Source organism: Onychostoma macrolepis, chromosome 19 (assembly GCF_012432095.1).
Source record: "Onychostoma macrolepis isolate SWU-2019 chromosome 19, ASM1243209v1, whole genome shotgun sequence".
Taxonomy (NCBI): domain Eukaryota; kingdom Metazoa; phylum Chordata; class Actinopteri; order Cypriniformes; family Cyprinidae; genus Onychostoma; species Onychostoma macrolepis.
In genome coordinates, this window is record NC_081173.1 from 32,451,334 (window position 1) to 32,468,088 (window position 16,755).

Sequence of the window (16,755 nt, forward strand, 5' to 3'; positions counted from 1 at the left end):
AATTATTAACACCACCTGAGCACCACAGTATTTCCATGTTCCGCAGTTCCATTTCCGGCCGGCAGATGGCGAAGCCCCGCCCCTCAGTGAACGTGTCAGAGTCAGCGTGACGCAGTAAAATCTGAGGTCTTTTTCTGCACAGCAGCGCGCATTAACAGTCTTATCTCCTAATTAAACACGACATTATCGGTCATGGCGCAGAGCATGATGCTGTACTGGGGCTCCGGTTCTCCGCCGTGCTGGAGAGTCATGATCGCGCTGGAGGAGAAGCTGCTGCAGGGATACAAACACAAACTTCTGTCGTTTGACAAGAACGAACACAAGTGTGCAGAAGTGAAAGCTCTCAATCCCAGAGCTCAGGTGCGTTCAGATGCATTAGACCTGTGCCGTTTATGATTTCTTATGATTGCATTGACATTTTACTGTGTATGCAGCTTTAATTCAGCGACAGCACAGTTGCCAAACCTTTGTTTTAATACTGCATTTTTTTCTTTGCAGCTTCCAACTTTTAAGCACGGAGACATCGTCGTGAACGAGTCCTTTGCCGCGTGTCTGTATCTGGAGGTAAAACACTGAAGGGGCGTGTCTTTCTGAAGGGGCGTGTCTTTCCGTGATTCAAACATTTATAAACGTTAGGAATTCACACAATCCTCGCGTGCTATAATTCTTATAAATAAGATGGTCAGCAAAAACAGTAATTTTAGATGACCTTTCGGATGTATTTAATTATAAAACACTTTATAATCTATGATAATATTTATTAACAACGTATTTAATATTTTCTCTAAACTTTTCAAGTTTAGACAAGCACCTGCAATTCTGGCCAAATTAAAGATATGTTGTGTGTGAATTTGCACATATTACGTTGCAAAAACGTTTGCAGTTAGTTTTTAATATTACATTCTTGAGGACTATGCTTGCATTTCTTTTAAAAAAAAAAAAAATAAATAAAAAATAGGAACAGACCTTCTGATCAATGACAGGAGCGTCATTCCTGGGATTCAGTAACATTTCAACTTTTAATATACATGTTTTTCAACTACGTGTCATTCAACTTCTAAATACCCCACATCATTAGGCACATATCAAACCTCCAAAAAATATTGATCATATTTTAATATCATATTCAAAATATAATATTTTCCCACCTCAGGCATTAAAGACCTTTTATCAATTTGAGTTTTTTTCCAGCTTTTTTTTTTTCGTTCTGCTGCAAATTGTGGGCACAATTTCTGATGTATGATGCTTGTGGTGGCATTAATACATATCATAATAACAATGTTATGAGACTAATGTTTTAAATATATAAATTTCAATGAATTAAATAACTCAATTTATACTTTAAAAATGAAGCAGAAACTGCCAGTAGGTGGCATCAAGTCATTGTCTTTGTCACTGAATCATTCATTCAATCGATTCATTCAAACCGCTGATTCATTTAGGAACGAAGCAAGTGACTCTCTTTATGAATGGGTCATTGAATCATTGACTCACTAGATTTGTTCAAAAGCAAAGATTCATTCATAAACGAAACAGTGCTGTGTCAAAGACTTGCGCAGAGGCTCAGTTGCGACTTTGTCTATTTTGCTCTGTTTTTTAACTATATTTTTGTTGAAGAAATAGTGTTCCTAAAATGTAAGTCACTTAATATTAACTTTTGTATAAAATCAAAAATGTATAAACTGTTGTATAAATTCAATTTCACATTTGCAAACTCTCTATAATCATTAAAAAGCTGTTACCCTCCATTCATCGCTATCTCACAAACTTCCATTTTAATGAATGAAGCTCTCTACACTGCACACTGAATATATTATTTACATCGTCTCTACACTTTGTTCGTTACAATGAATGACAACAACTGCAGTCTGCTTCACGGTCTGTGCTGTGAGGAGCAGGACGAGCGGCGATAGAGGAGCATTTCTATTGGCTGCAGTCTGCAGGTATTAAATGGAAAAAAAAACGGCATTGCACAGTGAACCATAAACACAGCGCTACATTTATATGCAGAACTGGGATCGCTTTTGTAGTCTTTTGGATGGATGAAATATAGAAATCACTTTAATTTCCAAATAAACCTAGCCAGATAGAAATGAAACGCCGTCCCCCTCGAAATTCACTCCCCAGACTCTGCCCCCATTTCCAGCCCTGGTTACATCTGAATATTATGGTAGCCCGTAAATAATTAAATAATGTATTTGCGATTTTTCTATCTCATAATTCATAACTTATGATTCTGAATTGCGAGAAAAAGTCAGAATTGTGAGAGAAAGTGTCACAATTAGCCTACTTTTTAAAGTTTTTTTTTGTTTTTGTTTTTTATTTGTTTGTTTTTTTAATTCTGTGGTGGAAACAAACAAAACAAAAGAAGTGTAGAAGATGTGAACGCAAATGGAAGAAAGATAAGTTACAAAATGTTGCGAGACCCCTTAGGCAAATTTCGGCGGGCTGTGAAAATTGCCAGGTCCAGATACTTTTCAGATGTTATTGAGAATAATCGTCAAAATCCGACAATTCTCAACAATTGATTCATTCTTGAATCCTTTGATTGGAGGTTCCCGGAGATATGCCTATGGGTTTATGTGAAAGTCTTTTCGATTTTTTTTTGTTGGGAATATATCAGACATCCGAAGTAATATACAAGTTGACATTCTCTCCTCAAGATATTGTTCCAACAAAGCTCTTAAAGCAAGTTATTGAGGTGATTGGTCCATTTGTTTTATTAATAACTAGTCAGTCAGTCATATTTATTTATAAAGCACATTTAAAAACAACAGCTGTTGGCCAAAGTGCTGTACAAAATTAAAACATATACCAAAATACAAAGGTAAACATAACACAGCAACAGATAGTACACTACAGTTATGCCACTGTGCTTACTTGAGACCATATGCAACAGTAAATAAGTACGTTTTAAGAAGAGACTTAAAATCAGCGTATGTTGGAGCAGATCTTATATAAGATGGCAAAATGTTCCAAAGTTGTGGAGCAGCCACTGAAAAGGCACGGTCACCTTTCAATTTCAGGCGTGTCCTTGGAACAGTCAACTGAAGACTACTGGTTGATCGAAGTGAAACAGGAGATCGGAGATATATGATGGAGCCAGTCCATGCAAACCCTTATAAACAAACAGCGATGTTTTAAAATGGATATGATATTTAACTGGGAGCCAGTGAAGAGAGATCAGCACTGGCGAAATATGTTCCCTCTTCCTTGTTCCAGTTAACAATCTAGCGTTTTGAACAGGTGTTTCACAGTCCCTACTGTCATGTCTCCTACTTAAGTACAATCCATTACAATAATCTAATCTGGATGAGATAAAAGCATGTATTACAGACTCCATGTCTCTTAATGTTAAGAATGACGACTTCTTTGCGATATTCTTTAGCTGATAAAAACAACTTCTAACCACAGCATTGATCTGTTTATCAAAAGTCAAAGCAGAGTCAAAAGTAACGCCTAATTTTCTGACATGTGAATGAAGATTACCAGATAGATGCTCCGTTGTACTGGCCACAACCTCTGTAGAAGCAGGGGAGCCAAAGAGTAGGACCGCAGTCTTAGACTCATTTAACTGGAGGAAGTTTGCAGACATCCATTGTTTAACATCTCCCAGACAATCAAATAAACACTGTAGACTGGAGACATCCTTTGGGTGCAAGGGAACATAACACTGAGTATCATCTGCGTAACAATGGTATGAGACATTGTGCTTCCTAAATATAGCATACAAAGGGAGCATGTACAAAGAAAATGGAACAGGACCCAAAATTGAGCCCTGTGGAACCCCATACAAAACCGGTGCACAAGATGAAGAATATTTGCCAGTCTCTACCGAGAAGGTAGAGAATATAATTAATAAGAGTTTACTTTCTGGAATTGTTCCAATTTATTGTAAACATGCCAGTGCAGCCCTTATTGAAGAAACCAAACCTGGATAAGAGTGTGTTGTGCAACTATAGACCAATTTCAAAGCTTCCTTTTTTAGCAAAGATTTTGGAAAACACTGTTTTTAAGCAACTTCAGTCCTTCCTTACTGATGATGCCGTAGGTGTTGTTTTTAAAACCCCGACTGAGAGTTTTAATTACATTTTTATGGCAACTGACTCTGGTGACGTGACTCTGCTTTTGCTTTTAGATCTTACAGCGGCATTTGATACAATCAACCATCAGATTTTGATCTCACGTTTAGAAACTTGTGTAGGTATTCGAGTTAATGCCTTGAATTGGATTAAGTCTTATCTTCAGAATAGGAGAATGTATGTCGACCTCAGCGCCTTTATCTTGTGGTATTCCACAAGGGTCTGTTTTAGCACCAGTCTTTTTTTCATTGTATATGCTCCCGTTCCCGGTCAGATCTTGAGTAAATATGGTGTGTCATTTCACTGTTATGCAGATGACACCCAGTTGTATCTACCTCTGAAGCCTACTGCCTCCATCGCAGTAGAAAGATTGGTGGAATGTTTTGAGGAGATTAAGGTGTGGATGTCTACTAATCTTGGGTATAGTGTGTGATAGTGCACTGAAATTTGATAAACAAATAATTGAAGTTGTCAAAATTACTTGACTAGACTAATCTGTAAAATTAAGCATTTTTTATCTCGAAAGGACTTGGAAAAGGTTATCCATACTTTTATTTTCTCAAGATTAGATTATTGTAACTCACCGTACCATGGTGTTCAATAAAAAGTTTGGACAGACTACAGCTGGTCCAAAATGCGGCTGCAAGACTATTGACAGGTACTCAGAAAAATTAGCATATCACTCCGGTTCTAAGAAAGCTACACTGGCTGCCGGTTTCTTATTGGATTGATTTTAAGATATTATTATTTGTTTTAAAGCCTTACATGGTACAGCTCCATCATATATAGCTGATCTGAGGAAACATGAGTGCGGTGTTAGTGGTGACAGTGGTTTTTACTAATTGCCTCATTGAATCTGAGGTTTGATTGGTGTTTGTGTGCTGTTATGATATAGAATTTGAAAGTGATTTTATTGTTATTCTGCATTGTTTCATGTACAGCACTGTGGTCAACATTTGTTGTATTAATATGTGCTTTATAAATAAAGTGAACATTGAACATTGAACAAAACAGAGAGACAAATTAATCACTTTTTTTCGTCATCTTTGTGTAACAGAGACCCTGAACAGACAGAAAAATATGAGATGAGGGTTACAATTATTTGAATTTCAATGATTTTACATTCTTTCACAAACTGGTTCCATGAGAAAATTTGCATTCAGTTGTAAATCGTTTACTTTTTACCTTAATCATCACTCATGATCTGCTTTATAGTACGACGGCATTTTAGTGCCACTTTATGAAATTTCGACTTTATTCTCAAAATTTCAACTTTATTACCAAAATATTTCAACTTTATTTTTGTATTGCCACGACTTTAATCTTGTAATCTTAGATTTTTTATTTTTTAATGTGTCACTGAAATGCTGTAGTAGCCTATTATAGAAACATTAACTATCACTAGAAAAGCAGATGAGTCACATGTCAGTTGAGAAGAGAAGAGTAAAGAGTTTCTTGAAATACTTCTCCATACGAATTAGGTCATATACCAATATTGGCTTGTGACGTTTTTAATAAATGTGTGATTATTTCCTTATTGTCAAAAGTGTTTTATTTAGTGCACTTTGCACAAAGTAATCAACTTGGAACAGAGAACAATAATATCTGTTTTTGCATTTATTTGCAAGACTTTTTCATGTGTTCGCTCAAAGTTCACTGCTGTACAAGTAGATTAGTTTGAATTTGCCCAGACCTGATTTACACAAACTTTCTCAGAACGTTCTTTACACGTTGCATATTTATTTATTTTTTTAGGTATTTGAAGCCCATTTCCATCATGATATATAAAAAATAATTGTTTCTTGCAGTTATGAGTTTACGCTTCGCAATTCTGATTTTTTGTTTCTGCCATGGAATAAAAAATAAAAAGGATAATTGTGATTTCTTATCTCAAAATTTGGAGTTTTCTTCTCATAATTTTAGTGTATATCTCGCAATTCTGAGTTTGTATCTTTGTGACAAAGATTTGTGACTGAATGCAAATTTCTTGTGGAACCAGTTTTGCGAAAGAACATAAAAGCATTGAAATATAATTTTAACTCTCATCTCATATTATTCCATTAGTATGTAAATTTTGGGTCTATGTTATGCATAAAGATGACACAAAATCAGCAATTAATTTTTTGTTTCTCTTTTTGTTACACAAACACAAAGTATTGCGTTTGAGTCAGCGGCATCTCGCAGCCATAAATTTAAAAATTATTTTTATATCTCAATTCTTTTTGTCTCAATTTTTTTTCCTTTTTTTCCCAACCACACATAGAATTTAAAAAATTACACAAAAAAAAAAAAAAAAAAAATCTGAATTGTGAGAAAGTGCCAAATTACTTTATTATACTTTTTATCTCTTCTCTCAATTCAGAACCGTGAAATATAAACTATGAATTGTGAAAATAAAAATTCAATTATTTTTATACTTTTATTTATTTTTTATAACATGTCAGAAATAAGATTTTATTAATAATAAGCCAATGGATTACAGTGGAAATAAACAAACAAAAAAAATTGTCTATAAAACTTAGATATGAGTTACAAATAATCACTTACTAGTACTAGTTTCCAATGTTTTCATCAAATATTTTTTTTTCTAGTTCAGAGTAGATACTTTTTATCTTCCAAGGTAGTCTTACTTCATTTGAGATTCTGACTCAGTTCTGATGTTATCAAGAAAAATATCAAAGTTACTCTGAAAACAAACATGTTCATCAAGGAAGAGTAGTAATAATAATTGATTTTTTAAAATAAAGTAATCAGGCTGATGACTTTTTGGTTTCTAGAGCGCGTTTAAGTCTCAAGGCACCCAGCTGATCCCAGACGACCCGGCTGAACAAGCGCTCGTCTACCAGCGAATGTTTGAGACCAACAACCTGCAGCAGAAAATGTGTAAGTGCCCTCAACAGTCAACATACTTCAACTCTAAATGCATGCAAACGTCTTCAGTGTCTTTCTGCTGTCAAATCTTGACTGATTTTGATCAAGTAAAGGTCAGAATAACTGCAGTCATGTTTCCAGATGAACACTTACTGGACTGAAGCAGCTCAGCTTTACTTGATTCTCCATCAATCATTTTCTAGGAAAATCAGTGAGCCTCCAAAACATCTCACATCTTCTGAGGAGCGTTTATTTCTTCATCTCCCAATCAGCATTGGATTATATATTTGGATCATTTCAGTCTCATCTTACTAAGATATTACTAGAGATATAGAGCGACGACTGATATTTAGATCATTTTATGTCAGTATCTGCTGCACTGTTATAAAGATCTCACTGATGAAATTCTGATGCTTATAATGTAAATCAGAGTTAACGCGTTACACGGTCACTGTATTCGTATTACTTTTTATATCTGTTAAAAATGTGACGGAAAAATAATTTTTAAAGCATGTTTTGCGCGTCAGTATGCCCATTAATAAATCACCAGAGAATGTGAGCTAAAATGCAGATGAGTCATTCAACATTTAGATGCAATGAATGGTCACATCTCAAAATGTTGCACTCAATTTCACATATTTTAGTCTGGCATTACAGTTTGGGAAAAGTTCAATGTGTACAAGTTTGTCACAATAACACTAATATAAGTAAAAATAAATGACTCTTCAGAGATCCTCCGCTGAATTGCATCGCGTTCTTCTTCTGAGGTAAATACAAGGTTGATTCTTCCCAACGCATCTTCTTCCAAAAACGAAAGGCAGCCGAGATGAACTTGATGAATCTTGCTGCGTTGTTTACGGAGGTGATGTGGGCATTTACAAGTTTGCGTCTCACGTGGATGATTATCGTATGAATAGCGCAAGCTGCACGTGAGAGTGACCACATTACAGATAATGAGCTCAGACGGGAAAACTGGGCATCGCGTTGGTTTCATACGTATTACTTTATCACAGAAAATAATTTTTCGACATGACTGACTTCATGACACAGACATGAGAATTATCTAAAGATAATTAGCTTGAAGTGTCTGTTTTTACAAGTATTAGCTGATTTGTTTATTTTTGTGGAACATTTCAGAAGGATAATCACGGAGACTGAGACGGCAGAAAGTGCAGCCTGTTTGTTTTCTTTATTTTACAAAAGCACAACGTTTTGTTAATATTGAGAGTGCACACAAATTAAAGTAGATGTAAATGTATTGCTCTTATCTGTACTATCAAAAATGAGGAAACATTTTAAGTTCTTTTCGCTGTTATCAGGAAAAAAATGCAAGTGATCGTTCAAGTTGCTGTTTTGATATTTATGTAATTTTTCAGTCGATATTAAAATAATGAAAGAACTACTTTCAAGTTTACTTTGAGTTTCATTTTGGGTTTTTTAATGACTTGAAAATTAAAGTAATTAGTAATCTGATTTTTTTTTTTTTAAATGCAGTAATCAGTAATGTAATCTAATTAAAATGTTAAAAAAATAATTACTAATTTATAGCAGATTACTTTTGAGTAACTTACCCAACACTGGATGACTAATATTTATATAATTTTATGTCAGTATCTGATATGCTGTTATAAAAAGATCTCATTGATTTACATCACAATCAATCATCAGAATTTCATCATAGAAATAGAATCTGCAGCAAATTGCATATTTTTGAGTCTCTGAATAAAACTGTTTTCCATATTCTCACTATATCAAACTATACGAGTCGTAAAAGCCTGATAGATCAAATATGATAAACACATATGCACTTTCTTGTTGTTGTTGTTGTTCAGATGACGTGGCTTTCTATGAGATGTATGTTCCTGAAGGAGAGAGACATGAATCGACTCTGAAGAGGAATAAAGAGAATTTAATCACCGAGCTCAAACTGTGGGATGGATACTTGGAGAAGGTCAGATTTTATTGATATTATAAATCATGCCTTTATTACGTCAGATTGCCGGTCTCATTGTGAATTATGCATCAGTTATTTTCTTAATCTAAATATGAGTCACTCCACCAATCATCAGATAGTCATTGTTTTAGGCGGCTGTTGCAATTAATTGCAACCCAATGTTTTATCAGTTGTCCATGCAGTAAAATGAATAGAGTTATGGATGGTGAACTTGACCTTTGGCCTCCATGCCTTTGTCCAATTATTATTATTATTATTTTTTTTTTTTTACATTTCCTTCTGAAATGAATCGCATTACAAAAGCCAAATGGATTATGAATACACATGTTAATTGTAATGATAGCATCTCCTCTACTAATAAAGACGAGAATTTTGTTACTGTATTTGTAGGGATAATCATGAACTTCTCTAACGATGAGTGATTTGTTCATCAGATGGGTAAAGGCTCGTACCTCGCTGGAAAGAACTTCACCATGGCTGATGTGGTTTGTTTCCCCATCATCGCGTATTTCCCACGATTTCAGTGAGTGAATCACTCTGGTTATAAAGCGTTTTTCAATGACTGACCTGAATGCATTATGAGGGTAAAAACACGCAGTTTTTATGCGGAAAAGATGCATAAAATTCTTTAAAAAAAAAAAAAGCAAAGTTTTGTTCCCTTACTAAAAACTATGCAAATGCATTATAATTTATAATGCATTTATATAATATATTACATATATTTTTTCCCATATTCATATTTATCAGCAAAATTCAGTCCCAAAAGTGTGTGAGATATGTACGTTTAATGACAAACCATTGCAGCATGAAAAAATTATTTATTAATTTATTTTTGATTTAAAAACTCTTCAGAATTATAATTATGTTGCTTTGTTGTATATAAATATGTAGGTTTCAATTTGGACTGTTTTTGAGCAATCCTGAGTTATAAATTCAAATGAATTTACTGTAATTAAATCTATTCGTTCCATTGGGATTAATACTGATAATTCTCAGGTTATATGCTTTTATAAATTTCATACAGTGATATATTCAAATAAAATTTCTCATCAATATTGAAAAAATAATTAAAGATTTTTTGGTCTGGTTCAAGTGTAATTTGAAATTTCAAAGAATTAAGTGTTTTTAATTAATGAAGAGAGGTAAGTGCAGTAATAACATGTAACGTTCAAAACATTTTTTTTTTTTCACATTCTCTCATTAATGAGAAGTTGCTGATTAGATGCAGTATGGTTTTAGTTGAAAAATATTGTCATGAGTGCTTTATAAAATGATTCTTTGAGTTTGAAAACAGTATCAGATATTGAATGCATTATGAGGGTTAGTGATTGATGACGTCAGGTGACGGTTCAGATGGGGCTGGTTTAATGTCTGATCTGGTTTCAGCTGTCCTCCAGAGCGTTGTCCCAGACTGATGGAGTACTACGAGATGCTGAAGGACCGTCCCAGTATTAAAGCCAGCTGGCCTCCTCACTGGCTGGAGAAACCTAAGGGTCAAGACACGCTCAAGAACCTGTGAAGGACATCCCGAACACACCAGCAGCAAAAAACCTTCAGTGAATTCAGATTTACATTCAACTTACTGTATTAAATCACAACCCTTGTCTGTGATCAGTCTCGTTCACAGTTTTGTCTGTATTGGTCTGACATTTAACCTCAATCATTTATCTTTAACCCAGCGAGCCGCTTCAAACTAATTTTTGAAGATAAAGCTTGTTGTTGTTGTGTCTGTAATGATTAACGTTAACATTTTCTATTGCTGTTTGGGGCTAATAAAGTTTTATCCTGTTTAATCCAAATAAAGAACAAATTTACCATGTTTTACCACTTGTTTTAAATGATTAGCACACACACATATATATATATATATATATATAAACACACACATATATATTAGTATAACAAGCAAAATGTCAAATAATTTTGCTTGTTATACCAAGAAAAGAAAAAAATTGGAAAGCGAATGCAATCATATGCTTACTGTATTTGATTTCCAAATTATTCAAATTTTATCTTTTAATATTTTGTCAAGTCATTGTGTGAATTACTAATTAACAGAGACTGGCACAAAAAAATGATCATCAAAAATAAATAGTAGGCTTGTTTATTTTGTAAGTAATCATTAACCAACATGAAGTACTTCTGTTTGGTGTTATAGATTTGAGCGTCAGACCTTTTATTCTGCTTATGTAACAAGGACGCCATAAAATAAAGTGTTACCGTGTTACATGTACTTACTTTATAATAACAACGAATTATGCATAATTACATTCAACTGAAAGTAATATACAGAGACCACTTACAAAGAGATACAGCGAGACTTTAGATGAAATACATCAGTTTAGAAAGAAGAGAGATGAAACGCCAGTAATACGTTTTACATTTTAATTAACCAACATTTATTAAAAAAATTTTTTGCAATATTAAAAAAAAGTACTTTCTGTTGACAAAATATCAACTTCTATAAACTCGTCTATACTTAAGATGCAGCTAACATTTTGTATCAGAACTGATAATCATTCGCTTCAAATTAAAAATATTTCTCCAAAACCAACAAAAACTTCACAATCTGAAACTACATTCATAGCTTGATTTATTTCATTCTGTCTTTAACTGGATAATTCGGGGAGAGCGCGAACGCAGTCCCCATTATCAGAAATTGTGCAGTTGAGATTCTCACATGTGGAGAATTCATTAAGGTCAGAGAAGCCGGAGTGCAATGGCTAATCCTCGCTTAAGGCGATCCACCTTCCTGATCACGGAGGCGCCCCTGCCAGGTAAGTATGACCGAGAGCGGATCCGATCAGAGACTCACTCCGCCGCACACCGATCACATCGACGGTGAGGAACAAACATCACCGCGCTCTTCACACGCGACTCACCGTCAGCTCGCGGAGACCCGCGTCTCGACCGAATCACGAGTCCGACGAAGCGCGGGAACCAGCTGAGCTTCAGAAAAACACAAACGACGTTCGCGCTGCGCACTAGCGGAAACACGTCACGCGTGACGTCAGCGGCGCGTCTTCATGTTCAGTTCCGCTGCCAGTCTTTTCACGGTTAATATCATCTTTTCGTTTCATTTACTTTCTATCGACTTGGAAAGAAAGTAGCACGTTGATCTGTTCACAACCAAGCGTATATATGACCCTGGACCACAAATCCAAATCGATGTATGTTTTGTTAGGAATATCCACGTTCTTAAAATGTCTAATCAAATTATTTGGGATCTTGACTCTTTAATTCTTAACATTAGATTTTGGTTGTTATAATTAAATTACAGCAGCCGGACAAACCAGAGGAAAGATGATCATGTGGTGTTGAGTATGTAGTGACTTGAATAACTGAGTTAGGTTTTCTTTAATAATTACATCAACAAGGTGAAAAACACAAGATCTGGTATTGTCGGCGTAAACACACAGATGTTTTCAGAAGTTACACCTACTTAAAATAAATTTTAAAAACTTCTTAATTTAGACACACAGACATCAAGAATCAGCGTGAGAATCACAACAATGGTGACCATCAAAAAAGCATGTTGGAGCCAATAAAAATTCATCGAATTGTCTTTGTAACTTCTTTTATTCTTACTATTTTCTTTTATTTTTGCTGTTTTTAATGTGACTCTTTAGTAGCTTGTTTTGTGATGTTCAGAGTTTATCTGTTTATCTGAATATAGTAGTTGAGATTCATACTCTGATTCTTGATGTCTGTGTCTGCCTAAAACAAAGAGTTTTTTTTTAATTATTATTATTTATTATTATTATCAGAACAACTTGCAAGAAACCACTACAAATTTTTAGCATCATTACATGGTCACATGATCCTTCAGAAATCATTCTAATATTCTTATTTGTTGCTAAAATCATTTATTAGTAGTATTATGTTGAAAACAGCTGAGTAAAATTGTTTTCAGAGTTCTTTGAATAGAAATTTCAAAAGAACACCATTTATCTGAAATAGAAATCTTTTGTAATATTATAAATTCTTCATTCATTAAGTCTTTATCATCACTTTTGATCAATTTAAAGCATCCTTGCTAAATAATATAGAGTTAATTTCTATAATTTCTTTCCAATACTGACTCCAAGCTTTTTAATGGTTATAGTATATAAATACTGATCTTTGTATATTTCTATTCATCAAAGAATCATGAAAAAAATCTACTCAACTGTTTTAAATATTAAATTATAATATTATTTCTATTATAATTATACTATAATAATAATAAATGTTACTCGAGCAGCAAATCAGAATATTAGAATGATTTCTAAAGGAGCATGTGACACAGAAGAGTAATGATGTATTTAAAATAAATATTTTTCGGCAGGTTATTGATTAGTAACCAGGCAAACCCCTTTATTTAAACCTCCAGCAGTCGTTCTCGCGTATCCGCCATGTTTGTAGTTTTTAACACTTTTTATTCGTGTTTTTGTAATTCACTTTCAGATGTAAAGCTTTGCAGGATGTTTTCATTCACTTGGAGCTGTGTTACGCACTGCATGAAAGGTCAAATCACAGATGCATTGTTTAAGTGGACAAAAGTCTTCCATAACAGATGTACTGCTCTGACAAAATTCAAATTTTGAGCACTTTCTACTAAACCAATTTATATAAATTGGCTATTGAACTTGGCATGTGGGACAACTTACACTCGACCATATCCGCATCATCAGCACATCACTGCACTATTTCTCGAGGACACATGCTGCGCTGCGATCACTCAATCGATCAAACACAAATTTTTTACCAAAATGTATTACTTTTCTGAACACCCCACAGCATTAATGACATACTTAAATAACATCTGAAAAACATATTTTCCCACCTCAGGCATCAAATCCCTATTATTATTGGTCATTATTTTAAGATATGGGCACTATTAATCTTCAACCCCGTTATGGACACTATGGGAGCTCTCTGAATATGATCATAAAATGTACTTGTAATAAAATCAACATTTTCCTATTAATCAGATGTCCCTCACACTAATTCAGTATTTGCAAATATAAAAGTTACATAAAATCTCACACTTTTGCTATACTACAGCCTGAAATTGAACTTTTTGTGACAGCAACCTCATCATTTTTGATCAAAGAAGTGGGTTAACTTCAGAATTTGAACTAAAATCAGTATTCTTATGATTGCTCTGAACATTTCAGACTGAGTTCAACAAAAAATAAATGACTTTTTCATAAACTTAAAAAAATAATTAATAAAAATGTAGGTGGAAACGGGGTTGAAGAGACAAATACAGCTTAACATATAAATAGTTGTTTTTTTCCTCAAATTCACTAAGATTTTCTATAAACACTGTATTTCATTATGTGACCAAGAAAGACAACAGATATAAATTGCAGTTGAATGGAGTTTTATTAACCCGACTGAAGGAAAAACAACAATAACATAGTATACATTATAACATTATAAACTGAAATTTGAAACAACCTGGGGTGTGTTTCCCAAAAGCATCGTTAGCTAACTATGGTCGTTAGTTCCATTGAACTCTATTGGTAACAATGTAACTTGTGACTATAGTTGTTTTTGGGAAACGCACCCCAGGACTTTTAGAAAAAAAGCTCAGTGCACCAAAATATTGAGATAGCCTTAATGAATTGATTGAGATAGCATTAATGATAATGATTCAGAATCTCAGACTGGGCAGAAGGTCAAAAAGACTTGAGGCTGTAATTGCTACCAAAGGTGCTTCAACAAAGTATTGAGCAAAGGCTGTGAATACTTATGTACATGTGTTTTTTTAAATAAATTTGCAAAAATGTCAAACAAACCTTATTGACGTTGTCATTATGGGGTATTGTTTGTAGAATATAATTAACACTGAGATGTGAAAATCTCATCAGAACACACGTGCACACACACACAGCTTTAACATGGACATTACTGCATTCAACATATGCATGTGGTATAAGACTCTTGATCAAATATAATAATTCATTTAAATTATTGAATAACTTCAGAGCCAAAGTGTTGAAAACACAACCCCGTTATGGTCAAATAAGTAACGGGGTTGAGTGTGACGGGGTTGTGATTTTTTGCTCAAAACAGACCCTGCCCTAAATGTAGTGAATAACAGGAGAGCACATGATATTAAGAAATCATGTATATTGTTAAAATAACAAAGATCATTTTCATAAGTAATAGTTTTCTATCTTTATTTAATGTAACAGGGTTGAGTCGTTAAGCTTGACAATCACAATATCACAATATTAATAAGCTATATTTATGAAAGAAGGTGGTAACTTGCCTATGTCTGCTCACAGTGTTGATCGGAAGAGTTATATGATGTCACTTTCTGTTAATGATGTCACATAAGGATCAGTTCATTATTTTTACGGGGGGAGAATGATTTGTGTAACGGGGTTGAGGGGTTACTGAGGTACGGAAATAAATAATATGATTTTAATGAATAATCATGAATTTACTTAGAAAAAAGTCCATACTATTCTCATAAATATCTATCTGTGCTTTTTGCTGGTAATGTTTTTTTTTTCTAATTTTATTATTCATGTCCCAAGTACACTTTCATAGAAGGCCATGAGGGACATGACAAAATAGGTGGTGTCAACTGAAAAAACACAAGATAATTTCTAATATATAGATAAAATGTATGTCATGTTTTTAAACCTTATTAAAGGAGACATTTCAATTAATACAATAAGATACAGATTTTGGTGACCCAGTAGATAAAATACACATAAAAAGGTCAGAGGGACTCAAATCGTACCGGTTTCGTGGAACTCACGTACGACCAAAGTAAACAACTCTTCTCTATTGTTTACCATTCATATTTCCCCAAAAGGGGATACACCGTTCCTGGAGGTACTGCAATACCAGGCCGATGCGTGGAGTGGACGGAGCAAGCCCCTATTCCATCTCCCTGCTCCAAAAATCAATTTAATATATGGTCCCCGGGGACGTATCAGATATAAAACTGATAAGAACAGATTTTAAATTTTTATTAACCAAAACCATATTTTACAACAAAAACCAATGTTCAAAAATACAACATAAATACTCTTTAGCATTCCATCATGCCATTCTCTGAGCATTCAAAAATCAAAAGTCATGTGTACATCAAGTTTCAAAAACAAACACCTTCACATTGAACAAAAAGCACAAAAACACAAATACAAACACTCCTTCTACCCCACCCCAACCTTCTGCAGCCCCCTCCAAACCCTCCTGGTTACCTCCTCCCAGAAAACCATTCTAAACACTTTAACCTCTGCTGACATTTCCCCCAACAGTTGTAAAAATAACCTTTCTGGTTCCAGACGGGGAAACTGCTTTCTCAAACGCATTGTTCTCCATTCCCACAGAACATGCTTCCCCTCTGAGATCGTACCCCATATCACTCTCCTTCGCTGTGCTTCAAAACCATCTAAACCCACTCCATACAACACTAAATCTCTTGTGATAATCGGCCCCCTCCACCTCTCCCACCACCGCATAACTGCCCTCCAGAGCGCTACAGCTCCTGGGCACGACCCCGAGCCGTGTTCTATTGTCTCCTCTTTACCACAACCTGTCGGGAACATTGGGGACAGAAGCCTGTTAAAAACGATGGCTGCACCATTAACCACCTCACTTCACGTGGCAAGACCACCGTTTCTACCCCTTCCACCAGCTCCGCACTCAGACTGTGGTACAGTTTCCTCTGCTCTAAAATCAGGGATTGCTGTAAACACCAAGGCTTCCTAGCAATAAAATCCACCGCTTTAGGCTAATGCTCCGGCCTATCTGCCGACCAGGGCCTTGTTCCCCTCCAGTTACCCAAAGACCTCGAGGGAAAGGACACCTCCCCTCCTTCCAGTCCCGCCAAAAACTTCC

The 16,755-nt window shown here is 34.7% G+C and overlaps 1 protein-coding gene, 1 non-coding gene and 1 pseudogene across 2 annotated transcripts; 1 reads left to right on the top strand and 2 right to left on the bottom strand.

Annotated features, from left to right (window-relative positions):
* The first annotated feature begins 69 nt into the window (after positions 1 to 69).
* Positions 70 to 10,726, top strand: LOC131526154 (glutathione S-transferase A-like). Its single transcript, XM_058754282.1, has 6 exons — positions 70 to 360; positions 499 to 564; positions 6,860 to 6,965; positions 8,786 to 8,904; positions 9,342 to 9,430; positions 10,294 to 10,726. The coding sequence occupies exons 1-6, from the start codon at positions 193 to 195 to the stop codon at positions 10,424 to 10,426; spliced, it is 681 nt and encodes a 226-aa protein (XP_058610265.1). The 5' UTR covers positions 70 to 192; the 3' UTR covers positions 10,427 to 10,726.
* An 803-nt stretch (positions 10,727 to 11,529) lies between these two features.
* On the bottom strand, positions 11,530 to 11,692 carry LOC131526466 (U1 spliceosomal RNA). Its single transcript, XR_009267458.1, has one exon. It is a non-coding gene; the product is annotated as a U1 spliceosomal RNA (small nuclear RNA).
* Positions 11,693 to 15,722: 4,030 nt separating this feature from the next.
* Positions 15,723 to 15,897, bottom strand: LOC131526471 (U2 spliceosomal RNA; annotated as a pseudogene).
* Positions 15,898 to 16,755: the final 858 nt, after the last annotated feature.

Coding starts and splice junctions, on each gene's coding strand:
- LOC131526154 (XM_058754282.1), top strand. CDS start 193: ATGGCGCAGAGCATGATGCTGTACTGGGGCTCCGGTTCTCCGCCGTGC. Junction 6,966..8,785: donor CAACCTGCAGCAGAAAATGT/GTAAGTGCCCTC, acceptor GTTGTTGTTCAG/ATGACGTGGCTTTCTATGAG. Junction 8,905..9,341: donor GGGATGGATACTTGGAGAAG/GTCAGATTTTAT, acceptor TTTGTTCATCAG/ATGGGTAAAGGCTCGTACCT.